The sequence below is a fragment of the Suricata suricatta genome, chromosome 17, assembly GCF_006229205.1.
Source record: "Suricata suricatta isolate VVHF042 chromosome 17, meerkat_22Aug2017_6uvM2_HiC, whole genome shotgun sequence".
Taxonomy (NCBI): domain Eukaryota; kingdom Metazoa; phylum Chordata; class Mammalia; order Carnivora; family Herpestidae; genus Suricata; species Suricata suricatta.
In genome coordinates this window covers 47,131,931-47,158,037 of record NC_043716.1, presented here as the reverse complement: position 1 = coordinate 47,158,037, position 26,107 = coordinate 47,131,931, and the positions used below count along the sequence as shown (strand labels likewise).

The 26,107-nt window shown below is 47.3% G+C and overlaps 1 protein-coding gene across 3 annotated transcripts in view; it reads right to left on the bottom strand.

Moving 5' to 3' along the window:
* The window catches only part of LOC115282344 (guanine nucleotide-binding protein subunit alpha-13), a 70,139-nt gene that overhangs the window by 28,198 nt on the left and 15,834 nt on the right, over nucleotides 1-26,107 (bottom strand). For 2 of the 3 annotated variants that reach the window (XM_029928322.1, XM_029928323.1), the window contains one exon: nucleotides 12,361-12,411. In XM_029928322.1, coding sequence (XP_029784182.1) covers nucleotides 12,361-12,411 — 51 coding nt within the window. Of the gene's footprint in view, nucleotides 1-1,553; nucleotides 6,763-12,360; nucleotides 12,412-26,107 lie in introns of those variants that run through there. The other variant, XM_029928327.1, reaches the window with a different exon arrangement.

The following is a 26,107-nucleotide window of genomic DNA, read 5'->3' as shown; positions in this document are numbered from 1 at the left end:
GCCTGGAAGCCTGTTTCAGATTCTCCCTCTCTGCCCTTCCCCCACTTGTGCTTTGTCTCTGTCTCAAAAAAAAAAAAAAAAAAGGTGAGACCTGGGAACAGTTTTTATTTGCCACCAGTGTGGGGTTCAGCCACCGGCCCTGAACCTTTATGGAGACCTGATTTGTGAGTCCTATTGTGGGGAAGACCCTTCCTTCTGCTTCGGGGAAGTACATGCTCTGTTTTCAACACGTGCCACTTAAGGAAGGTAGAAGCATGCCAGAAGTTACTGAACAACTTCTCATCTGGCTGATGTTGCAAAGGGAAAAGAGAGGTGTGATGCTTGAATAGGATTTGATGAGAACAGTGCTTTCTGTGCCTCTGTGCGCCACCCCCCCCCAAACACACGGCCGAGTCTAATCATGAGAAACACATCTGAAGGATCCCAGTAGAGGGGTAATCGGCAACACACCTGACCTGTGTTCCTTCTCAAACCCCCCCCAGTCATCAAAAACAAGGAAGAGTCTGAGAACCTGTCACAGCCGAGATGAGCCGGAGAGAACTGAATGCACCTGGAACCCTGGATGCATTTGGGATCTGAAAGGGACATCAGGGCAAAACTAAGGAGATCGGAATGAAGTGTGGGGCATCAGTTGCTGATACAGGTTCGTTATGACAAATAGACTGGACGAAGTAAGGCAAGATGGTCATCGATGGGCAACTATGTCAAGCCTGTGGAGCACTGGGGAATTTTTCTGTTGGCAATTTTTCTGTAAATCACAATCTAAAAGAAAGATGGGCAGTAACACGCGGGCTTGTTTTTTAAAACACCATTTCAATCACGAGAGGCCTAGCGAGCATCACTGCAGCAGATGGACAAAGTCCTGAAACACCCTAGTGCACCTGAAGTGCACTTGAAGTGATCTAAGGGGAGGGGTCCCTGGGTGGCTCAGTCGGTTAAGCCGCCGACTTTGGCTCAGGTCATGATCTCATCCTTTGGCTCAGGTTCGTGACTCTGAGCCCCACATTGGGCTCTGTGCTGAGCACTCAGGGCCTGGAGCTTCAGATTCTGTCTCTCCCAATCTCTCTCTCTGCCCCTCCCCCACGCATGCTGTCTATCAAAAATAAACATTAAACAAACAAATCGTAAGGGGAGTGGAGAGGAAAATGAGTGGTCCCCATTTCACCATTCCCACGTCCAAACATGCTGAGTGTCTGGGAACTTCCTTGATGAAGTCCATATCTCCATCTTTGGTAAGAAAAAGTTTACAGATTAATAGTAAGGCAAAATATTGTTGGAGATCTGCCCAGGGAGATTTTATGTGCTTCCCGTTACTATGCTTTGGCTTTCAAACTTTAGGCATCTGCTTTACACTTTACGTTTATCAAACCGTTGGTTTAAATAATATCGTAGTATTGAATGGTTTATAAATGTTTATTAAGTGTCAGTAATTTTTACAAAGTGAATATTAATAGCAAGCGGCAAAATTTTTGCAAAATATGTACAGAAGTAAAAAGCCTTAATGACTAGCAACTCACTTTATAAAATCAAGCCATTCTTTCCATTTTCCGACCTCCTTTAGAAATAATTTATTGCCGATCTTTGAACTAAAGCACGGACAGAAAAAAATTTACAACAGCATCAGATAACGTGCTTATTAGTTCCTGGAAAGTTATAAAAAGATATCATATGTATAAAAAGTCCTAAGCCACAAATACTTTTATACAAAGCTAATACAAATCATGTTTCGTTGGGTACAGGATCTGTGAGGTTGTTACAAAATATACTTTTTGATAAGGCTTCTGTGGTCAATGAGCCCTCATCACGGGAGAATAGTACAGAAAAGCCACTTAATACATTTTGCCATTCTGCCTTCAAGTAAGAGGTAAGGAGAGGGTAAATGGTATAGTTGGTTGCATTGTTACATATACTTTGCCAAGAATTAACCCCTTCCCGCTCCCCGTGTTTCCCCCTTGGTCCCATCGAACAGGCGTAACTGAGGACAAATGTATCACTTATGGCAAGAAACGTCATATACAAGCTTTTGGAATAAAAACCCAAGTCAGATACCAAGGAAGGGGTGTATTTCTCTCATGACATCCACAGACTGAAACTTCATGCACAGTGGGTCCTTGAATACTTCCATCCATCGGGAAATTTTTATTATCAATTTGGAGAGTCCCGAACCTCCCAGCAACCCAGAAAACGCTGCCCAACCCTTAACTATTTTGGTTCCCTGTGAGCTCTGGCATTCGGGGTCAGATGGCTTAGACCTGGGTGCCACAAGGATGCACACATCTGCTTCGATGCCGTCTGCGCATCCAAGGAAAGACGCAAGAACGAGGCCGGGGCCAGCACGGTACTTCCCGTGATGTCGGTAATCACTCACCGGCCTAACGCTAACATCGCCTCAATGGGACTTGGAAGGGCCAGAGTCCCACCCGCTTCAAGCGTTCAGGCTGAGACTCACACTTCACTCCCTAGTATAAATTCATCAAGCCCTAACCTCGTACCTGAAATAATGGGTGTGCATCATACCGTTTGCCGTGTTTGGAGCCTCGGGCCACCCGCCCCGGGTCTCATCCGTCCCCCCTTCCTCGTGTTCACCCGGCCGGAAGGCCAGCCCGTATCCTGTCACGACAGGAAAATCAGTCCCTCCTGAGGCAGCAGCACAACGGAACCGCGCACGGTGAAATGACAGGAGGGCGACACAAAGTGACCCCTGGGCCAAGTCACCCTTGGAACTGAAAAAGACATGGCAAAGCTTCTGCTCGATTCCTTAAATAAAACCAAAGGCAGTAAAAAGGCTGGCAGAGCGTCTTTCTCTAGATTTATTGGGCAGTTTGTTACAAATGTTTGACTGAGCTTTACAGACAAGATTTCATGGATTCAGACAAGAAATTCAGAGTGAACACTGATATTTAGGCTTCTCATTACAGATGCAGGAACGGCATTGCTACAAATTGCAACGGAGAAAACCTTGTTTCAAATGGCTTGGTTTGGGGTTTTGTCCAAATGTATCATTACATAATGAAAGCACCAATTTGAGGCCTTCTCAGAGAGTGACTGGGATCTCAGAACAGAACAGAACAGAACTTGGTAGCTTTCTTCTTCACATAAATAAGGCATAACCGGTTATGTGGACTAATGCTGAAAATACATCTTATCAAAAGCATAAATACAAGTATTTGGGTATACGCTGGAGGTTAAGATTTATTCATTCTCTTACCAAAAAAAAGGGGGGGGGCACATGATTTCTGTTGCATCCGAATCGACATTCCGAGTCATTTCTGGCACCCGCGCCTCCTACTTCCTCCTGCTTTGAGCCGGCCCCCGCCAGTGGGTGACGGGGGGGGGGCTCCCTAGACACCCCACCTGCGAGATCAAGTCTCTCTTAACCAAAGCCACTCTCTTAACCAAAGCGCCTTTTCCAGGCGGGAATACTCACGTGGACACTTTGAATTCATACACTATTTGGCAGAAAGCAAGGATTCAGGTTATGAAAAAATAATATTTAAGTGGCGGAGGCAAGCCTTAACTTATGTGGCTCTTAGAAAACATTTGACAAAACCCTTTCCCTATAAAAATCAAGGTCCAGATGTTGGGTGTTCTTTGATTTATAAGGCAACTCTGTAAGCTCTGCAGTTCTTTGAGGCCGGTGAGGACACTTGTGTGACACGGTTAAGAATCAAATGAGAAGACACTCGGATTCAAAGAACACAATGTAATAGAGGATCAGGCACATTCTATTCCAAATCATAACCATTAAGACTCTCAAAAGCCAGCGCACCAAAAACACTGGACGCTACTCTGAGCGGAAACTGGCAGCGCCCTGTCAGTTTGGTACGAACTCTCTTCCCTTCTTCACAGAGTGGTATTTCACAAGGACCTCGGTGTCAGGATACAGGTTGAGACTCCTTCAGATGGTTTTTAAAAAGCTGAACTAAAGCCTTCAGACCGGGCCTCACCTCCCCCGTCTACTCGAGCCTGCCGTTAAACACAGGTGTAACCTGCGGCCTCAGGATGTGGCCGCGATTTTACTTGTAAAGAATGTGGAGGCATCTGAGGCGGCACATCGGGAAGGAAAAATCACAAACGCACAGAACAATACCATCATCGATGGGGCGTTCTGACACTGGTGGAAGTCAGGAGGGGGTGAGGGGGCCAGGGGGCTGCCGCATCGACGGGCACTGGGCGCGGTCCACGCAGGTCTTCAACAGAACTTAAATGAGACGGAGTTTCCTCTTTTACTGGGAACTTGACCTTCGCCTTCACTAGAGTTAAACGGTTTTGGCAAACTTTGCACACAGACTCTGCAGCAGCGAGTCCTGAGGTGACTGTGCACACGCTCAGACAGCCACCAGCGCTGAAGCGGGGCCTATTCTGTGAACTGAGACACCACGTTCTCGCCGGCAAGAAGCCCTGGCTGCGGGACGACTCGTGCGTGATGACCTGTGCGCCACGACCGCTCGCACCGCAGCGCCTCTGGGGCTCTTGTGTCACCGAGGCATGGGGACACGGAGGCTACCACCGGTAAAAGGGCGGTGGAAACGCAGGAGGGCTCAGGACCGGTCCGGACGGTCCCTGGCTCGCTCCTGGGGAAGCCCCGCTCTCACACTGGGCAGCAGACGGACCAAAAGCCATGGTCTTGGAAAGGCTGCGTGATCCATCGCGCTCACCCATCTTTCAAGGACCTTCTAGCCAAGCGAACACCTGAGAACACGGCTCTACAGTAACGTGACAGAGATCACCGTTTTAGTCAACAATTTTCAAGAAACAGAGAAAAGCCGTTGGACTTTCCAAACAGCTGCCAGCCTCGGGCACCTGCCTCTCTCCTCCCGGTCTGACAGCCCGCAGCCTACCGGGCAGGCCCCTCCAGAGTCCCGGGAGTCTGGGATGATCACACTGGTCAGCACGCAGCCGCTTCAGGGGTGCGCTGGCATGTCCTTAAGGGGCGGGGAGAGATCAAATGTGAACTAAAAAAAACCGGCTACCTATTCTTAGAAGCAGCCCTAGAACATTCCAAATGTACCTCGGTAAAGCTAGAAGTCCATAAGCAATAGCGACACAAGCGTGTGCGCGCCGCACCTTTCAGAGCGCCACCGAGAGCGAGCAGGAGTCTCAGCGCCTTCTCGAGCGCTGGACACGAAATCCTGCCCTTGGCAACTTCCGAATAAGCACAACCTCCCACAAATGCCCGTCTGGGGCGGATGGGAAGAGGCAGGAGGGCCAAGGAAGGAGGTCTGTGGCGGTCACCACAGCGCTCCCCTGCAGGGAGGACCCGAGTCCTGGGACAGGACGGCAGAGTCTGAGAGGTAAAAGCACAGAACACCCTGGCGAGGCCAGGTTTCTCTAGAAAGCTCCCTTATCAAGCCCTCTGCCATTTTCAGCTGCTGCTTGGCCAGAGCATTTCACGTCCAGCACATTCATGACAGGATATTTAAATATGAAGAAAAGGGCAAGTCATATTTCATTCACTGCTTTGGATCAAAACACTATGTAAGGCATTTGCTTGCTCTCCGCCCCCTGCCCCGTACCATTCATGAACTTTCATTAGCATCAGACCAGGAATCCTTATGTAAACTTTAAGACACTAAGAACATTACCTTGAGAAACTACAGAAATTTTAAAACGAGACAACTGCTGGGTATGTAAGCAATTAAAAAAAACCCACGAAGGCTAACCGTGCAGACATCCACAGACTGCCAATCCTTCCATCGAACGTGTCCCCAACGGCAGCCCTGGGAGCAGGTCACCGCAGGGCTCGGCACAGGGGTCGCTGCCGCGTGCAGGGCAGACAGAAAGGGGTCCTGCTTGTTTGAGAACCGAATGCTCTGAACCTCATCCCGACACACAGTCAAGGGCACCTTCTCTACTTGGCACTACGGGAGAATTTGGCTGGAAGAGGGAAGCAGCTAAAGCCTGAGCTGTACCTGGTCAGAGGCCCGGCCGGAGGCTACGCCCTCCCCCCTCGAGTGGAGGCTGCAGGGAAACAGAGCAGAGGCTGGGCTTCAACGGGGACCAGCAGGTGCGACTCGGCAGCTTTCCGCCACACACCGAGGTCCACAGGGAGGACGACTAAGGCTTCCAAGAAGTTAAACTTAGAATCAAGACTTTTCTAATTCCTGCTGTAAACTGCTATGTTAAAAAAACAAAACACACAGAGGACAATCAGGTCAGAGGGCGTGAAGGCGGCCAGTCTTCCGTGCGTCACTGGAGCATGAGCTGCTTGAGGTTGTCGTGAAGAATCGTATCCTTGACGTCGCGGAAGACCAGGCGGATGTTCTCCGTGTTGATGGCGGTGGTGAAGTGGTGGTACAAGGGCTTCTGCTGCTGGTCCCGCCGCTTGTTCCGGAAGCATTCCACCAGGAATTTTTGGACGTCTCTTAAGCAGTGGGGATCCCCTTCAAATTCTAAGAAATAGTCTTTGATGCTCACAATCTGCACTTTCTCCTCAAGCAAGTCTGTCTTGTTTAAGAAGAGGATTATGGACACGTTGCTGAAAACCCGGTTATTGACGATCGTTTCGAAAATGTTCAGAGACTCCGTCAGGCGGTTGGTCAGTCGGTCTTCCATAAGCACCTGGTCGAATTCACTTGAGGAAACAAGGAAAAGTATGGATGTCACGCTGTCAAAGCACTCAAACCAACGCTTTCTTTCTGACCTCTGACCCCCTACGTCGACCATCTTGAAAGGAACATTTTTAATTTCAAAGTCGTACTCATGAATGCCTTTGGTGGGTCTCCTGGCCAGCAGAATATCTTGCTGTGATGGGATGTAATCCTGGAAGAGAAAACAGTGCTTCAGACTCAGGGGCCCAGAAGTACCCAGTTTCTAACGTGCTGCTGACCGGTGGCGGCAGCGGACACGCAGCCAAACTTGCCTCCGGCCGCGGTCAGGCGTCAGGGGGGCTATTCGCGCTGCGTCAGTGAACGGCTTCCGTCCGAAGACCGGTTCACAAGGCACTGCAGACGAGCAGCGCCGACTATTTCTTTCACTCCCCTACCAGCGGCCTTCACCGCTGCCTGCTGCTGTGTCTCTACCTGTAGTATCAGTCCTCACCCCCCACCCCACCCTCAGCTCCAGCCACAGACCCTCCTGCGCCCGCCGGCCCACCTGCTCCTCGCTCCTCCATGGAAAGCCAAGAGGGCTGAGACGCCAATTCATGAGGGTCACGTCTAAGTGCAGGTTCTGCCCACCTCGCTCTAGCTTATTCCAAATGCTCCCTTACCGTGCCCACGTTTGTGACTAAGAACGCGGACGCCGGACACTCCACCCTATGACTGCGGCCACACCACGTGCGTGGAGTGACCGTCCCTACCACAGCTAATACAGTGAATTCACACCGAGTCAGGGGTTTGCTTCCAGGGTCTCGACACACAGCTGTGTCCCACCTTGTTCCCTCCAATGGCGGCCTGCCTGTCACACAACGGAGGTCACACCCGGCCCACCTGCCTCACGGGGTCAGCTTCGGCACAGACCGACTGGGCCCCTCTCTGGGAACATGACCAGGCAGCCCCAGGACCCCGGACATGAGCTGGTCTTCCCACGACCCGTCCCCTGAAGACACACTTCCTGATGCACCAGAACTGGGTCTTTCTTCTCAGGCTAATGTTTTTCCAGAACTCTGGCTTGGCTCTTGGGCTGTTTAATGCTCATCTCAGGGTCAATATATATATATTTTTTAAATCAAGACAAGATTTTAAAACAATGCTGATCATCACAATGCTGTATTTTATGCTTTTCCAAATAGCATAATATAATTTTGAAATTTCATTACAATGTGAACAGTTAGTTCCTCAAAATGGTACAATGGAGTTAAGAAGAATAAACAGAAAAGGAGGCGGTTCTGTTATCTGTAATCCACATCATTTAGGACACGACTCTGGGGCCTTCATAAAACCTGTCGGCGTCTCCAGGTTTCCGTTTAGCTTCTGTCTGCACGCTCACTACTTTCCTTATAAGCGGCACGCCCACACGGCTGGCAGCCTGCTGCCCCCGCTTTCTGGCTAGCACGGGATCATGAACGGCTGCGCAGGCTGCCACAGTTGTGTTTCATCTTAAAGGAGCGTCCAGCTACCAACTGCATTAATGTCTGCAACTTACAGAAACGTTCGCCTACTGGTGCTCATTAAGGTCGTTTCTTCCATTTTTTGCTTTAACAGAAATTTTTCAATTAAAATTCTTACACATATATTTTTTTTCTTTCCCTTTTGGCCTATTTCCTGAGATTAAATAACCAGGAATAAGATTATGACGTCAAAGGTTAGGAACATTTTGGAGACCCCGGACACTTAAGGCCTAACTGCTTCCCAGAAACGGCACAAATTTACCACGTGTGCATGTGCCAGCTGCCCAGAATCATGGCAGCCCTCGGCAGTGGGGGGCGGCTCAGTCGTTAAGCATCCGACTGGATTTTGGCCCTGGTCATGGTCTCACGGTGCGTGAGTTCGAGCTCCGCCCTGGGCTGTGTTCTGACCGTGCAGAGCCTGCTTGGGAGTCTGTTTCTCCCCCCCTCTCTGTCCCTCCCCTGCTTGCTCGCTCTCTCAAAATAAATTTTAAAAATAATAATAAACTTAAAAAAAAACACACAGCAGCCTTGAGTTGTTGGTTTTAATTCTATAAAAACTTAAAGTTCTTTACTATTGCCTCCTCACTCAGAAGCTCAGAATCTAGTCGGGAAGCTGAAGGCTAACTCCTTCGATGCCCCCAAACCAGGACAGTGCAATCCCGTGTGCCACAGTGACTGCAGCTGGGGGCTCTTCACGCACGGAGCCGGGGGGCCCCGGGGAGTGCACCGAGGTCTGTTGTGTCTCCGCGTCCTCGCTGGTGAGACGCGGGTAATACGGGTCACAGGGGGCGGCGAGAACCAGTGAGCTGGCTGTGCCAGGGACACAGTCTGGCAGCTCTGCCGCGCCTCCCGCCCGCGTCGCTGGAAAGAGAGAGAATCCAGAAGGCTGGGTGGCCAGGTAGGTGCCCGTCAGGTCGCCCGCGTCTCACCGTGCAGTGCACCTGATCACCCCCCGCCCCCACACCCCTTCAGTAGGAAAACTCAGGTTCTCCAAAACCAGGCCCCCGAGGCCCCCAGCTCACTCTGCTCCCTGCTTCCTGCCCCCCACCCATCTCGGGGTGCTCCCAGCCCCCCTGTCCCTACGGGCGCCTCACTCTCATCGCCTAATCCACATCAAATCCTGTTTCTCTCTATTTCTACTCACCCCAATTCCCGTCCCACCTCAGGACGGCCGTCTCCCCACTCGCTCCCTTGCCTCGGATGTCTTGCCCCTCTCAGGTCGGTCCCCCCTCTCAGACTGGTCCCGACACCACCACTCAGGCCAGCCCTCCGGCGCTGTGACTTCAGAGGTTTGGTGAAGTTCCTCACTGCATCCGATCTACAGCTGGTTGACTGGCTTTCACGACCCTCTTTCCCCCTGGTTTTCTGGAACTGGCAGACTCTGCTCTACACTGTCCAGGCTCACCACAGAGCCAAGCGCCCAGATGTGCCCAGAGCCACGCACCTCGATACCGCTCTGTGATCATCCACTTGCACAAGCGTGCAACCACGGGGAACGATCCATCTGAACCCAAGCTAAAGCCTTCTAGAAATCTGTTTTTCTAATAAGTTAGAGCCAAGAGTGCCACGTGTCCTTTGTCAGACGGATGTGCCTCCTAAAATTAAACACATCCAGCGGTCTCCCATCTGGGGGCCGCACCCCCCTTCACGTGTCCAGGTCCACCTCACCCTTTGACAGCTCAGATTCACTCATTCCTACAGGCCAGCCCCCGCCTCTCCGGTCAAATCCCCTCCCTGTTCCCCGAACTAATACAATCTTCATGATCAGTACCACTTAACCGTCCTCTGCCTGGTTTCACGTATGTTGTAATTTTGTCTCTGACTAGAATGAGTTTCCTTAAAAACAGGGATCAAAGAATGAAACGGCCAACACCGAGCATTTTCTACACGAAAGGCACTGTTCCGAATACCTTACTGACCTATGTCCCCCCAAAGCTCCCAGGCTGGAGCCCTAACGCCGATGTGACTGTCCTCTGGGCCGGCGCTGGTAGAACGTGGGTAGGGATACAAGGAGTCCTAGGGAAGGGTCCTAATCAACAGTCTTAGAAGAACGAGGGGTGCCGATCTCTCCCCATGTCTGTGCTGACTGAGGAAAAGCCACGTGAAGAAGCCACAGACGGAAGGCCACAGTCTGCGAGCCAGGAAAAGTCCTTAGCGGAGAACGACCCCCCCCCTCCCACTGGCCCCTTGATCTCAGACGGCCAGCCTCCGGGCCGTGAGACGGAAGTGTCTGCTGGGAAGCCGCCGGTAGGGACTGTGTCCCAGCACCAGGAGCAGACTGAGACACAGGGGCTCCTTCATGTCTCGTACGCCGCCTACGACAGGAAAAAACTCAGGGACAGACATACCCGTGGTCACGCAGAGCCAGAGCGGTGGGGCCGGGATGGGGACCCCGCTGGTGTGACTGTAGAGCCATGCCCTGGACCCTGTGCCGTCACCTCCCAGAAGGCCGAGGGGCTTGGCGCACGGCTGGGCTCCCACGGCCCTGGTACTTTGGAGACGGAGGAGCAAACGCAACCCTGTGACCAGTCAGATGCACACGGGACGAAGAGCAAGCCCGCAGCACAGCCGGCTTCCTTCTCCCTCCCCTACACTGACCTGCTGATCGGAGCGCTTTTCTGTGTCATTTCCAGATGTGGCCTTGGAACTGCTCTCAGCCTGAGGCTCTGAGCAGCTGGTGCCAGCTGACTGGAGCTGGCCTACAGCCATGCATTCAGAAGTTATTCGCTGGGCGCCTGCTGTATGCCAGGCATTGTCACCAGGCATCAAGAACTCAACTCTTCACATCAAGAGATGAGATCCTTGGGGCACCCGGGTGGCTCAGTCGGTTAAGCGTCTGACTTTGGCTCAGGTCACGATCTTGTGGTTCTGAGTTTGAGCCCCGTGTGCTGACAGCTCAGAGCCTGGAGCCTGCTTCAGATTCTGAGTCTCCCTCTCTGCCCTTTCCCTGCTCATGCTCTGTCTTTCAAAAACAAATAAACATTAAAAAAAAAAAAAAGAGGAGAGAGATGAGATGAGATGAGATCCTTGCCCTTATGGCAAGAGGTAGAGGTAAAAGACAAGCAAAGACAGAAACAACCAACTGGAGAGACAGCAATCTTTGAAGAGAGCAAGGGCTGAAACTGAACACAAGCCAAGGGACCGACTGTGGACGCTGTGCTCAAGGAGAGCTGATCTGAGAAGGTGAACTGACAAGGGCAGGTCCAATCAGTGCTGTCTGGTTTGGAAAACATGCGGTAACTCTTAAAACTTAGTTTACCTGCTAAGGCTCTCTCCATTTGGCCTACGGTAACTTTCTTAAGGCTCACATTCTAACCCGATGGAAAAGAGACCATGAAATAAAGTCCGAATACACAGATTCATATGGAGATCCCAACTTCGGGAACACACGTGTCTAGGAAAAACACACTGGCTTAAGGACAGACAAGTGCAATTCGGCAAAATCCAAACCAAGAGGATGTAAAAACCACCCTGCAGGAAGAAGGCACATTTCACACGTCCTGGACACATTAGCATGCTGCTGTCCTGCTTGCTGCGGGGTTTTTCATTTTGTGTTTTCTTTCTGTTTTATTCTTAAAGCCAACCTCAAAAGACCCATGAGACGATACTACGATGTGTTACAGAAATTTGCTTTAAGAGGAGGCAAAGAATGCTGCGGTAAGTACGGCAGGTGACAAGTGACCGCGGGGCAGTGGCCTTCACAATTTTCTGAGCAGCAGGAACCTATCTTCCAGGGAAGACTCTGGCATGAGTCCAGCACACAGAACAGAGCAGATGCCCGGCCCGCAGCAGGCCTGGGGCCAGAGAGAGCCACGGCGCCAGCCACGGCGCCAGCGAGAGGAAAATCAGGAACGCCCCCTCCAAGGGGGACTCCTCCTTCGTGGCGCCTCTTCAGCCGGCCTTGAGAATCCAGCCCTCCAACACCGTCACTCAACACGAAGGGGTGCTGTGCTGAAAAATACCATTTGCTGAACGGGTTTGAAATCGGTCAGCCAACCCGCCATGTCCTGTTTCTGCTTACACACACACACACACACACGATGCTGAAAGAGAGCAGATAATGTACAATCTCAATTCAAACATAAACTTTCTCTAAACAGTTTTCTGTTCTGAACTAGAGGACAGGCCACTCCTTGGGGAAATGGCAGCCATGAGGATGACAGGGAGACAAGAGGAAGCTGGAAGAGTCCGAACGCTGCCACCGGGAAAAAGGAAGAAGCAAACAGTTCAATACATAATTTTTCCAAACCTCCTAATATCCTGACTATTAGCAATAAACATAATGGCAATAAACATAAACAAAAACTTACTGCTTCTCCAAGTTTATCCAAGTTATCCAGGAAATATTTTACAGATTCACCCTAAAACAAGAAAAAAGAAATAGTTATTAGGGCTTAGAAATGGAAGATTTTGTTACAACAGTTTATATTAGACTGTCTGGCTGTACACTTAATCCAAACATACTTTGTTTAGTCACAAAATTCAGACTGAACAACTCCCCCACCGAAACGTACACAGCGTCTGCTTCTGCCCGAGTGCGGCGGCCCGCGGAACCTCACGGACGCCCTCCCTGCGCGGCACCCAGCCACCCTCCGCGTGGACGGCATTACACGGAGGCTTCCTGGCCGAACTGCCCATGCATCCGTAGGGGAGGGAATTACACAGTGAAAACTGATTCTGAGATAAACACTACAATGTAAGTGTCTGCACTGTACAGATTTATCTTTGGTGTCAAGAGCAAACCAGAGATGAGGGGAGAACACCGTAAAATCTTTCCGTAACAGACACTTGCTTGGACAGACATGCCTGGCTCCAGAAGGTTCTGAATACTGCTGCAGGCTTCATGCCTCCATGAGGTCTTTTCCTGAGTGAACAGCCTACTCTCTCTCAGCCCAGATTTCTACTAGACCTCCAGCCACTGTCGGACACCTAAACTGCATGAGAATACATTCTTGAGAGCGAATAGTTGGACAGAGGACAGACAGCACGGACAGGAGCCATCTGGGACAAGAAGGGCTCTTCCTCCCAGGATGCTGTCCCTGTGCGTCCATGTCCCTGCTGTCCGCCCCTGGGGCACAGCACTCCCCCTGCCTTGACCGGTCCCATGAGTTCCTGTGGGCAGTGCCTCTATGATTCATAGGGGAAAATCACCTGAAGATCCTGGTTGACCAGAAATTCTGATTTGGATGGGGAGAGGGGGTGGGGGGACCAACCAACAGTTTCTGCCACTCAGGTGATTTCTGGGACCACACTGAGGCCTGAAAGCAGCAATTTTCAATTTCTTTTTTGGTCTCAGAATCCCTTTACATATCTTATGATTCTTGAGGATCCCAAACAGACCTTCCTTATGTGGATTATAGCTATGAATGTTTATAGTATTAGAAAGTGAAACTGAGAACTTTTTAAAGTATCTAAAAATTCCTTTAGGGGCTCCTGGGCGGCTCAGTTGGTTGGGTGTCTGACTCTTGATCTCTTGGTGCATGGGATCAAGCCCCATTTCAGGCTCTGCAATGGTGGCGGGGAGCCTGCTTGGGATTCTCTCTCTCTCTGCACTTCTCCTGCTCACATGCTCACTCTTTCTCAAAATAAGTACACTTAAAAAAAAAAACCAAAAACGAATAGAAATGCCTTAAAGAATATCAATGACAAACCCATTCTATGCGAACGTGTTTGAGTTCAGCTCATAAGACAGAAAGACATTCATCTGCTTCTGCATTTGAACCTCAACTACAGGTTGCTCTGGCTGAGTATATACATCAAGTCTGGCCTTTCGCAAAAACATAGTTGGAAAAGGGAGTATTTTAATAAAATATTTTCAGATAATTATAGATATTTTTGCTATTCTACCCAAACTTGACAAGTGGTAGTTTTTTAAAAAAATGTTAGTTCACTGTGCAGTAGAAACCTTTTTGGGCTGAACTCCTGGACTGAACCTTTTTGGGCTGAACTTTTCAAACTCCGTGACATTGAAGTCCACTGGCTTACCCTGTATTCAGAACGGACCTCTGGCCCCCGCCCCCACCAGTCTGTCACACCAGGCCCTGGTCCCAGGGCCTGGCGGCCAGCTAACTAGCACACCTTCCACGGGTTGGCCACTTCCTTCCACAACGTTAAGAAAGTCGTATCCTCAGTTCTCTCTCACCTCCTCAGAAGCCCCAAGTATTGGGAAGCTGGCAAGCTCACAGTGGTGGGCCCAAAACAAGTTTTCCTCAGTTCTGATTTTCACTTCAAAGCTCAAGTGTTATCAATGGCAGCAAACACTCCCCCTTCTTGTCCTTGAGGCCAATAACTTCATTTATTTTCTAAAATATGTGTTTTCTGTCCAATGGCCAAGTCTGAGTAAGTTGATTGCTTTCTCAAATAAAAGGGTATTCCATGAAAAACACAGTCAGTTCTGCTCACGGTCCAACCTGCTTTTCGCCGGCTTCCGCCCTGTCATGCAGGGCTCCCAGGAGGTGTGCACTCGAAGGTTGAGTTTTAAGACAGAGAGTGTGAGCAGGGGAGGGGCAGAGAGAGGGAGGGAGTGAATCCCAAGCAGGCTCCGTGCTGTCAGCACAGGGCCTGATACGGGGATCGACCTCACAAAACCGTGAGATCATGACCTGAGCCAAAAGCAAGAGTGGGACACTCAACTGTCTAACCCCCCAGCGCCCCAAAGGTTGAGATTTAACACAGTACTTATTTCTGCTTATTTAAGGATAATCATAAGTGAAACGGGGAGGGTGCGTGTGTGTGGAATGGCGGCTGCATGGTGGGAAGACTAGAACTTGTGCTTGGAGCCCGTGCGGGGACCTGAGCTAAGGCGCAGGCTTCCTGGAGCGTCGGTGCAGGTGTGAACACACCACCGAAGGGACGTCACAGCTCAGGGTCGTTATGAAGAGTGCCGGCTTGGGACGCCCGCAGAGGTCTGTGGACCACGCTCTGAGAGCGCATCACGAGGAAGCACGCAGATGTGTGCTTGGGGGGGGGCAGGCGGGGGGGGCAGGGTCTGGCTGATTTCCTCAGGACTGGAAGCAGGGATAGATGGGTTTGCTTTTCTCTGGAAATGTACGGTACTGACAGCATCTAAACATGATTTTTAGGGGCACCTGGGTGGCTCAGTCAGTTGAGCATCTGACTTCGGCTCAGGTTGTGATCTCATGGTCTGTGAGTTCAAGCCCCCACTGGACCCTGGGCTGACAGCTCAGAGCCTGGAGCCTGCTTTGGATTCTGTGTCTCCCTTTCTCTCTGCCCCTCCCCTGCTCACACACAGGCTGGCTCACTCTCTCAATCTCTCTCACAAAAATAAATACACATTAAGAAAAAAAGATTTTTAGGAGATGGGAAAAATCTTCAAGGAGTTCATTTCAGATTAATGTGGACAAAACTGTATGGATATTTTGCATTATATCATAAATTTTAATGAAAAAAATTAATATTTTTGTGTTTTGACTGAAATATGTAAGCCAAAGGAAATCTGGGCTTAATCTATAAATTATATCAATATTTACATATAGGACTCTTTGTACAACCCAAAAGTATTTACTTATTATTATTGTTCTTTAACGTTTGTTTATTTTTGAGAAAGAGAAAGGTATGCAAGGCAGGGGAGGGGCAGGGAGAGAGGGAGACAGGATCTGAAGTGGGCTCCACACTGACACCAGAGAGCCTGATGTGGGGCTCCAACTCACGAATCGTGAGATCATGACCTGAGCTAAAATCAGACGCCTGACCAACAGAGCCACCCACGGCCCCCCCCCCAAAGTATTTAAAATGTAAAATTCAACCAGATAATAACAATTCTGTTATACTGGAGTAGATAGTATTTTTGCCTCTTGGACAAATACGATAAAACAGAAGCCACTCTGCTTACATATGACTCAGACTAACAAAACTTTTACCCTTTCAGTGATGTGTATATTGAATACTTAAATAATGTCAAATATGTTAAATGAAATTTAGCAAATTTCTAAAACAGGTGTTTTTCTTGACTGGTAGTATTGCATATTGCCTTAATTGGCTTTTTCCTTGATTTTGGATTTAATATGAATTCACTGTGGAAACTGGGAACTAGAAAAAGGTAGAGAGGAAAGCGGCGAGAGCCATCACTCCCAGCACGCAGGGTGACCACGGTTAACATCCAGGACATTTTCTTCCACTTACAGCTGAAAGAATGCAGACAAGTTTGCATCCTGATTTTTCCACTTAAATAACTGGGAAGTAAATTTAATGGGCAAAAGAATTTGTTACGTAAAAAGCTAAATAAAACCACTGATCTAAGGTTAGGTATTTTAATTCTCTATAAGCATTTTTAGAATTTTGAAAGTAAGTAACATTGTGATAAACAGGTCTGAGAGCAGCTGTGTGCGCTCCTGGATCATGTCCGGGGTGCTCTCAGCAACGTTACCAGGGTTAAGCATTTGTAAGATACGTAACGACTCCTCACTGCCACGAAGGCTCCACTGATCTGCTCCTTGCCAACAGCGTGAGACGCTGTGATGAGGATGCACGGAGCCGACACCACAGGAGACCGTTTCGCAGATGTGACTGTCATAAAAAGGCACAAACTCGGAAAAGCTCCGCATTGCGAGAACCAATGCTTCTCATTTCAGAAGGCCCAGAGCAAGGGGGCTGTGTGTGCCGGAGAAAACGAAGGTTCCACATCTAAGTCCAAGTTCCAACAGAAGCCCAACTACACAAAAACTTGTGTCGATTAGCACCTTGTTTATCTTAACTAATGGTCAAACAAAAGAAAGTTAAAGTCACCTTAGATGAACACATCACCTAAAGCAGCCAAGCTCCCCCTTTTCCTTTTAAAAAAATAAATGCTCAAAACCAACCTACTGTTTCTGGGGGTCTGGAGAAGCTGGTGCGCTCTTTCTAGTGACCTTGCACATTCAAACTTTTTAGAAAGTTATGACTAGTATGGGGGCAACTTTCAATGAACTCTTATCCATTCTTTTTTTTTTAAGTTTATTTATTTGGAGACAGAGCTGTGTGTGTGAATGTGGGGGGGCAGAGAGAGAGAGTGTGTGCGAGAGAGAGGGAATCCGAAGCAGGCTCTGCCTTCAGCACAGAGCCCCACACTGGGCTCACCCAGTTTGATCTCACAACTGTGAGTTGAAATCAAGAGTTGTATGCTTAACCGACTGAGCCACACAGGTGCCCCTGAACTTCCAGCCATTCTAAGGAATGTATTAAACATAAAAAAATATTACAAACAAAAAAGATTTTACTTATCGCTACCTATGACAGCAAGATTTGGAAGTCCATTTTTCCACTTAGCAGTAAGGTAATGATTTAATAAATTTTGGTATACTAATAAAATAACATTATATGTCATCCAACAACTATTTTAATATAATTGCCACATATGAAATACTGACACCATTAAATCTAAATTAAAGTAGTGGACCACAAAGGGAAGATTACAAAGAAATTACAACCCCTTATCTACAAATTCTTTCGGTGAGCTTGGCCCCAACCCTCAACTGGAAGCAAAGCGACCCGACCTCATGTTAACTTCGTTAGTCTGTATTTCTCCTACTTAGTAAAATTACCCAGATGTTTTGCTGCAACAACACAAAACAAAACAAAAAAACCTGTGGAGATTACATAACAAACAGTACACATACGGTATTATCTTTCTGAAATCCGAACATTCTTAATTCCATTAACGAATCTGGATCCAACAACGTGTAAGAATGGGTCTGTATCCCATATACTTCGACTTAACCAGTCTACGTACATATGGAAAAGGTAACTTTGTGCTTCAGTGGGCGCCTATATTCTCTCTTCAAAAACAGAAAAAAGGAAGAGGAAATCATTCCTATATGTTCTTCGCTTAGTATTACAAATAGAAAAAGAAAAGTTAAGGTCTTTCCCGGATATGTCCTGATCAAGGTTCAAATGACCACAGGTCTCTGTTTATTGGGAATTCATGATCTCACCCAAATCAAAGGATAAGAGAGAAATATGCATGTGTTCCTGTGATTAAATTTCCACTTCTACTGAAGGAAGTTTCATCAGTATAATTTACAGTCTTTTGTGCACATAAGATTGTAGAAAACATTTATAAGTCACCTCCACACATTTGAATGTGTGGATTATCTCTAATAATTATTTAAAGTCCCAAATAAGGTGCCCATCTGGCAAACAGTTAGACTTTGACTATGCCTTGCCTCCTCCACTATCACTCAGCCAGTGTCTCTGCAAGGAGTCTAAATACTTTAAAACATCATTCCTATGAAGAATGCCTGACGGTTACGAGAACTCCCCACACATAAAAAGCTATGTTACTGCGCCATCTTAGACCACCGGCGAAACTGCTGCTCCTTCCACGAGCTGGAAAACCCTGAGCGGGATGCACAGGAAGGGCTCTAGAATTCGTTACCGTACACGACTGTGGACTAAAGCCTCCTTCTGTGAAGAGGTCAGCCCCCGCCCCCAATAATGCTACTGTGAAACAGTTTTAAACCCAGGCACACACAGACCCCCACACGCATGTGCATAATATGTGCAAACACGTGCTATAAAAGGATGAAACGCTTTTCTGAAGTGGGTCATTCAGGAGAAATTGCTTAGAGTAGTTGTAGAGGGCTTTACTGGAAAAAAAAAAAAAAGAAAGAAAATCTCTTTCTACAATCTCAAAAAACTTCCAAATTAAAAATATAAAATACGTCTTACTTGCCGTCTAATCATAAAGGGCATGGACAATGAAGACGGGGTCTCCTCTCAGGAAGCCCCAGAGCGTCTGTGGATCACCTGCTCCGGTCCGGCTTTACTGCCCGCATGCAAATCCACACCTAGCTCAGCGCAGGCCCCCAGGCCCCGGGGCCCTCTCTCCTTCCCACCACAAGAGTGTGGTGAATGAAGTGTGAATTACCAGGGGGGAATTTGCCTCAAATATTTTTTTCCCAAAAGTTTCAAAAGTGATCCCAAAGTCTTCCAGTTATCTATTATTAACGATGAGGAAAAGGCATGGATTCTAGTCCTTTCTCTCACACTGGTCTGGCGAGTTTCGAGCCTTCTGCAGGCCTCAGTTTAACCGTCAATAAAATGAGGAAGTTGTGCGGTCTGATGGATCATTACTGAAGTTCTGCTCCAGACGCCAATTTCGGTTTGTATGACTGATGTCAATTCAAGTTCTCCTTTCCCTACATCTCGGTGTCTACTAATCCTAAATCCACTTTTACTGTGACTCATTATTCAAGTTACGCTGCTCAGTCTCTTGGCTTAAATAGAAGTAACTCACCTCAGGGACAAGGCCAGAAATGCCAGGGGTCTGAGGCTCACTCTGCTGGTTATGACTTGAGACTACACTGTAACTTCCCTCAGTCTGTCTGACGTTACTGAAGAGAACTGTTCATAAAATCGCAAAGAAAAGCCGTTTCATGCTTATGACTTTATTTTAAAAATTTTTTAAATTTATTTTTGAGAGACAGTGCAATCAGGGGAGGGTCAGAGAGAGAGGCAGACACAGAATCTGAAGCAGGCTCCAGGCTCTGAGCTGTCAGCACAGAGCCTGACGCGGGGCCCAAACCCACGAACCGAGAGACCATGACCTGAGCCGAAGCCGGACGCTTAACCGACTGAGCCACCGGGGCGCACCATCATGCTTATGACTTTCAAAATGTATGATGTCTTCTGTCATCCCTTAGATCTTTTTTCCTCGGTTCACAACACTGACAGCTCTTAGTTCTATGGACTATATTTTGTAAGTTGTGTCTAAAGTAGGAAAAGCTTAAAAAACAAAAAGAAAGAAACTAGGAACAGCCTCAACGTTATCCCCCATTCACAGGAATCACGCTTCATTAAGGGTCACTGCTTGTGGCAAAAGGTAGAAGCCCTGAGCGTAAAGGTAACGGGGAAGCTAGAACACAATTTAGAATACCGTTTTTATTAAATGAATGTGCAGTCCTAGGAAACCTGGGGAGTTTGCTTGCCCAGTTACAGAAAAAGTGGCCAATTTATTCAACACTTTCTTCTGCACAGCTAAAGTGTATAAAGGACGGGCGGCATCTACAATCTACAACTTTAAAAGGATATGGAATTTAAGCTGGACTTCACTCAGACTTGTAAAGAGCAAAGCAGGCATGTTCTGGAAAGCAACTTGGCAACAGGGAACCGGAGCCTCACAAATGACCCTCACTGCAGAACTACGGGCAAAGTCTGTGCAGCAGAGCGGCAGCACGCTCCTGTCGGAGCACAAGGGAAGGCTGATTGAGAACATTCGAGAACTCCTCCGGGGTGACCGGATTCTAGAGCAGGGGTCCTCCAACCAGGCCCCGCAGGCAGTCCAGCCCACCGCCCGTTTTTGTGTGGCCCATTTCTAAATGCTGTGGGAAAAAAAAATCCTAAGACTTCATGACGCTTGAAAATGATAAGAAATTCAAATCTCAGTGTCCATAAATAAAACCGTGTTGGAACGCGACCTTGCTCATTTGCCTCCATGCTGGCCTGGGCTGCTTCCCTGCCACAACGGCCACTCGCGGGCATGACAGACCTGTGTGGAGCTCACTTCCCTTTGCATGACACAATGCACAGACGCAATCACAGCCTGAAAATGTCCCCAAGCGTCACCGTGAGTGCCACAGCATGGTTTTGTTGTTGTTACTAGTGCCTATCCATCAAAACAAAAAGCAAAAGAGGACTTTAAATGTCCCGCCTTTGAGGCCCAATGGAGTATGGATTGTTCTGCTGCACAAAATTCGAGGGACAGCACCGTGTTTCCGGGGCATGGACTCTGCTAAGAGAATACAATATAGTTAACATGACCAGACTAAACATGCTTCAAAATCATCCCAATGCGAGGCGCCTGGGTGGCTCAGTGTGATAAGCCTCCGACTTCAGCTCAGGTCATGATCTCACAGTTCATGGGTTCGAGCCCCGCGTCGGGCTCTGTGCTGCCAGCTCAGAGCCTGGAGCCTGCTTCAGATACTGTGTCTCCCTCTCCCTCCGCCCCTCCCCCACTTGCTCTCGCACACTCGCTCTCTTGCTCTCTCTCAAATAAACATTTAAAAAACCATCCTAACTCACAGAAAGCGACAGTCAGAAAAATCACAAAATTTAAAAGGGAAAAGTTCATCACAGCAAGATTTCCTCAGAAGAGTAAAAGATGGAAGGAGACTGAAACTAACTAATGACAGTTTCTAAGTGGCTCAGACTTGCCGGCCATGTGGTGACCACCCCTAGGAATCCTCGCCAGGTCTACAGTGACTAGAGAACTCGCCGGTATGAAGAGTCTGTGTGCGAGGACTACAGATGAGAAGACTGAAAGGAGTGAGAAAACTCTAATCAGCACAACCTCAGTTGTGACATGCCACTGTGTATTACGACTGATGGTAGTCAAAATATGTGTGCAGCAGAAAAAAGACAAATTTAGAAAGACTGTAAAGATGACCACACATCATATTAGTAGGTACTTTGTGGGGAGCACAGGGATCTGTCTTGTGTTATTGACCCGGTATGTCAACAATAAATTTAATTCACTCCCATGGACTTAACCGTCATTGGTTCCACGAATTTTTACAGTAAGTAGAAGCTGAATGTGCTGCCTTGTCCAATTACACAGTTCAAGAACTTAGCAGAGGTCAATTTCTACTGAGATTTTGGGAACCAATGGATGAGCAAGAACCACCTTCAATCACTAATAGAGACACCAAGTGGCTAAGACTTAATTAAACCTTTAAGGAGTTCCACCCCAAATTGAAAGGCCTGGCAGTTTTTGCAAAACATACACTGCGGTAATTCAACAAGTGGCATTATTTTAATCAGAGGCAATGTCGAACTGCTCTCTCGAATTTCTCTGCTATTAGAAGTTGAAACAAGAGGTGAGGCCTCCATCCTCACACAAATTTGCAGATCTATTTTTCTGAAATTAGACGATAGTTCCAGTGCTTACCTTGGCAGCACATATCCAAACTGTACTTTCCGCAGCATCTTTCGGATCCCGATGAAAGTAAAAAGGACATTTTCATATTTTCAAAATCCACCTCACTGTGCAGTGAAGGGCTGCCACCTAACCTCCCACCGGAAGTGGATAATCTGCGATGCAAATGACGACGTGCCAAGAGACAACATCGAGAAGCATCTAACAGAACTGCACAAATGTCTTCCAAGCAAAGACTGCACTCAGTTAACATCACACGCTCATTTGGCAGTACCCATCTGTATGAAAAGACATTTTTTTAAGGATGAAATGTATAAAATCTCACTACAAATCAGCCTTAATGAATGAGTATTTGCTACTGATTTTCATGATAGGAAACACGGGCATCTGAAGCCCTCATGAAGCAAAAATGTCCGTCTCCAAAAGAATCCCATTCTTCTCATTGGTAAACCTACGCTGCAAAACACGGTCTACAATCTTATTATTCTATTTTGAATTTCATGAACAAAAAAACACTTGGAGAAATTTGTGTTTCCTCTTGTCATATAAATACTACATAATGCCCTTGATTTTGTCTGTTGGCAGGCACAGTTTAAAATATCATACTCAGGGTGCCTGGGTGGCTCAGTCGGTTAGGCATCCGGCTTCGGCTCAGGTCAGGATCTCACAGTTGGTGAGCTCAAGCCCCACGTCAGGCTCTGTGCTGACGGCTAGCTCAGAGCCTGGAGTCTGCTTCCGGTTCTGTATATTCCTCTCCCTCTGACCCTCCTCTGCTCATGCTGTCTCTCTCTGTCTCTCAAAAATAAATTTTAAAAAAATTTAAAAAATAAATAAATCAAATAAAATATCATACTCATACGACCTGGCCCTTCTCAGAAAGTCTAACTCCAGTCCCAGACTCGCGGTCTGACGCCTGGCAGTGCCTCGGCCCTTCTCACGTGCTGGCTGGAAGACCCGCCCGTCCCCCTCAGACCACCCGACGCAGACTCCTAACAAGCTCCAAGAAAAGGGGCTCTGAGGCAGCCGGCCCAGCATCAGTTCTGATCCGGACATTCATTTTACTCAAAACTAGATTTTATATTGATTTCAAGACTTCTGCTGTTGATTACTCCTAAGCCAGTTGTTTTTTTTAAGCCTTGCAAAAATGCCAAGAAACTATAAGACACTTATTTAGCTTTATCTTACTGTAAAAATAGGTTTCAAGGATCACTTAGGTTCCACCAGGTCTTACAAGTAAAATATTCAGCCTTCAACGACAGCTCTGAATTGCGACGCAGACAGTGGGATTAAGCCTGTGAGCAGAGCCTTCCCTCTCTTTCCCTTCACCGGTCTGCTCACTCACACATGCTTCACTACCATTCTAGCTGCCCTCCTGGCCACATCCCTCCAGCCCATTTTCAAATGTCAGCCTTGAGAGCTAGCACCCCAGGATTTTTAGTGGTCAAAAACTGATGAACCTGGTAACCCACTGTTAAGCTGCTAAAAAGCACAAATGAGAAAAATTATTAAGACTGCTGCTTATATTTTTAGCATAGGATCCTAAAGAACTTATTTAAAACCTCAATTCAACTTACAAAATGAATTTGCTTAGACAACAGACACCTAAACTTTGCATAATAAGGTAAAGCAACGCATGGTGCTTAATAAGAAGCACTCTACTTTTTTTTTTTTTAATGTTTGTTTATTTTTGAGAGAAAGAGAGAGTGGGGAGGAGGGGCAGAGAGAGAAGGAATGACCACTAAAGCAGGCTGCTGCTGCTGGTACAGCGCCCGAGATGTGGGCCTCAAACTCGCGAAATGTGAGATCAAACCAAGCGTCAAACGGACACAATCGACAGAGTCACCCAGGTGCCCCAGCACTCTACCTTTTACCTGGTAAACAGGTAAAAATTACAACACTGCGGGATGAAAAGATCAAAAGCATTCGGTCAAATGCAATGTCTAAATGAACTGCCACTGTTGACGCTTGTAAAGTGTCTAGACGTTCACTGCAGCACGATGGGGCACGTCTGTGAGTGACGGAAAACTCACTGTGAACAAATAAGTCAATTAGGAAAAAAAGTGAATGAAAAAGTATCCCATTTTTACGTGTTGAGGACTTCTGTTACAAGACCAGCATTACCTAAAATAGTTTTCTGTTTTAAAAATAAACATAATGGCACAAGAATATTAGAGAAAATCTGTAGTACCAAGGTAGTTAAGCAGTGAGAAATTTTCTTCTGAAATCTAAGTATACATGTGATTCTGAAAGTGACAGCATACCTCAAAGTTCGTATCCAGTTTCTCTTTATATAGAGAACCAACCACTAGCCAGTGCTATAAACAGCGAAACATTTCCTGAAGAAGTACTAGTAACTACAAAATAGATGTCTGTGTTCTAAAATGGCTAAGTCCAATGGCTTGAAGCGGTTTCTACACTTTCCAAGCATAATAAGTCTTTTTCCATTTGCAAGTTTGGGCTATTTCAAAGAGGAAAAAGACTGAAGAGATAAGAGAGCAAACCAGAAGTCTGCGCACACCTGCTGCACGGCCTCCACTGCCACAATCCGGTTTCGGTGCGCAGGTAACAGGCCTTTAGTTTTCGTCAGTCTCATAACTCCCCAAATGAAGCTAGATCAAAGTTTTCTGAATATTCACTAGGCAGGCTTCATTAAGCATATTTCTGGAGAAGTCTATTGAAAAGGAAACATCCACTTGCTTTTAAAAGTGACCTATATGGTTTTTTTGGGGGTGCCTGGGTGGCTCGGTTGGTTGAGCGTCCAAGTCTTGATTTTGGCTCAGCTCATGACCCCAGCCAGGACTGTGGGACGGAGCCCCACGTTGGGCCCTGCACTGAGTGTGGAGCCTGCTTAAGATTCTCTCACTCTAACCCTCTTCCCAGCTGTGTGTATATGTTCGCTCTTAAAAAAAAACAAAAAAAACAAAACTGGGGCGCCTGGGTGGCTCAAGGCATCCAGCTTTGACTCAGGTCACGATCTCACGGTTCATGGGTGCGAGCCCCGCGTCGGGCTCTGTGCTGACAGCTAGCTCAGAGCCTGGAGCCTGCTTCAGATTCTGTGTCTCCTTCTCTCTCTGCCCCTCCCCTGCTCACGCTGTCTCTCAAAAATAAATAAAAAACAAACAAAAACTAAACTAAAAAAACTAAGAATACCTTAAAAATTATGTCACCTATATGTTTCTAAATCAACAATTCAGATTTGTATACACTAGTAATTGAGGCCCTGCAAATGTCATTGTGAAGCCGTACTGAAGTAAGAAGCCATATCTTATAAACAAAGACAATAGTCTATGAGTAGGTTTTGTGTAATGTACACTTCTCCACCCAGCATTTACTTATGCAGATTTACAGTAAGGCTCAAATGCCAAATATAAATAAGGTACAAACCGGAAAAGTCTGGGGTGAAACAAGACTCTGTCAAAGGGTGTGGCTAACAGAAGGTAGTATTTTTTATTATTTAAAGACTCAATTTCCCATCTTATTTGTCCTTTCTCTATTGTCTTCACAGAGTCACATGAAAATATGCAAGTTACCATGATACTGCTCTGCTCACATTATTTACCTAAAATCTAAGATTCTAACATTATACTTAATTTAACATTATACATAAGACCTGGCCTGTTATAAGAGTTTGTTCAGAGCTGTGAAAATGACTTCAAACTGAAAAGAGCTTGCGATCACCCTACTTCAAATATTTGAAACATACCATCTCCACAAAGGGTTCCAGGTCTTTTTCACGCCATTAATTTGTTCTTCAAACTAGACTATGACATAAAGGCCAGCTTTACACACAGGACGGGCACACAGAGCAGCCCCCTGCCCCGAATAGCTCCACCTCTGCCTCCACTCAGCGGCCCCCCAACCACTCCCATTCTGCCCGCTCTTCTCCAAGAACCTGCTATTCCGTATCTTTGAGAGGACCCACCTTATTTGTTTAAATGGCCTTCCCTATTCGTTTTTCTCTAGAAAACAAGTATTATAAAGTACTGACGGGATACAGGGCACAAGTTTTGAGCAAGGTTCAGCATTATCATCTTTATCACGAAAGCATATGTGCCACCACTCATGCCTGTTGGGTTTGCAAGGAACAAGGCAGCCTTTACTTCTATTCAAAAACATACAAGCAATTTTTCTTTGTCAAAGGAAAATAGGTCAATATTCAGTAGACTCCAACTGAATGCACAGTTTCA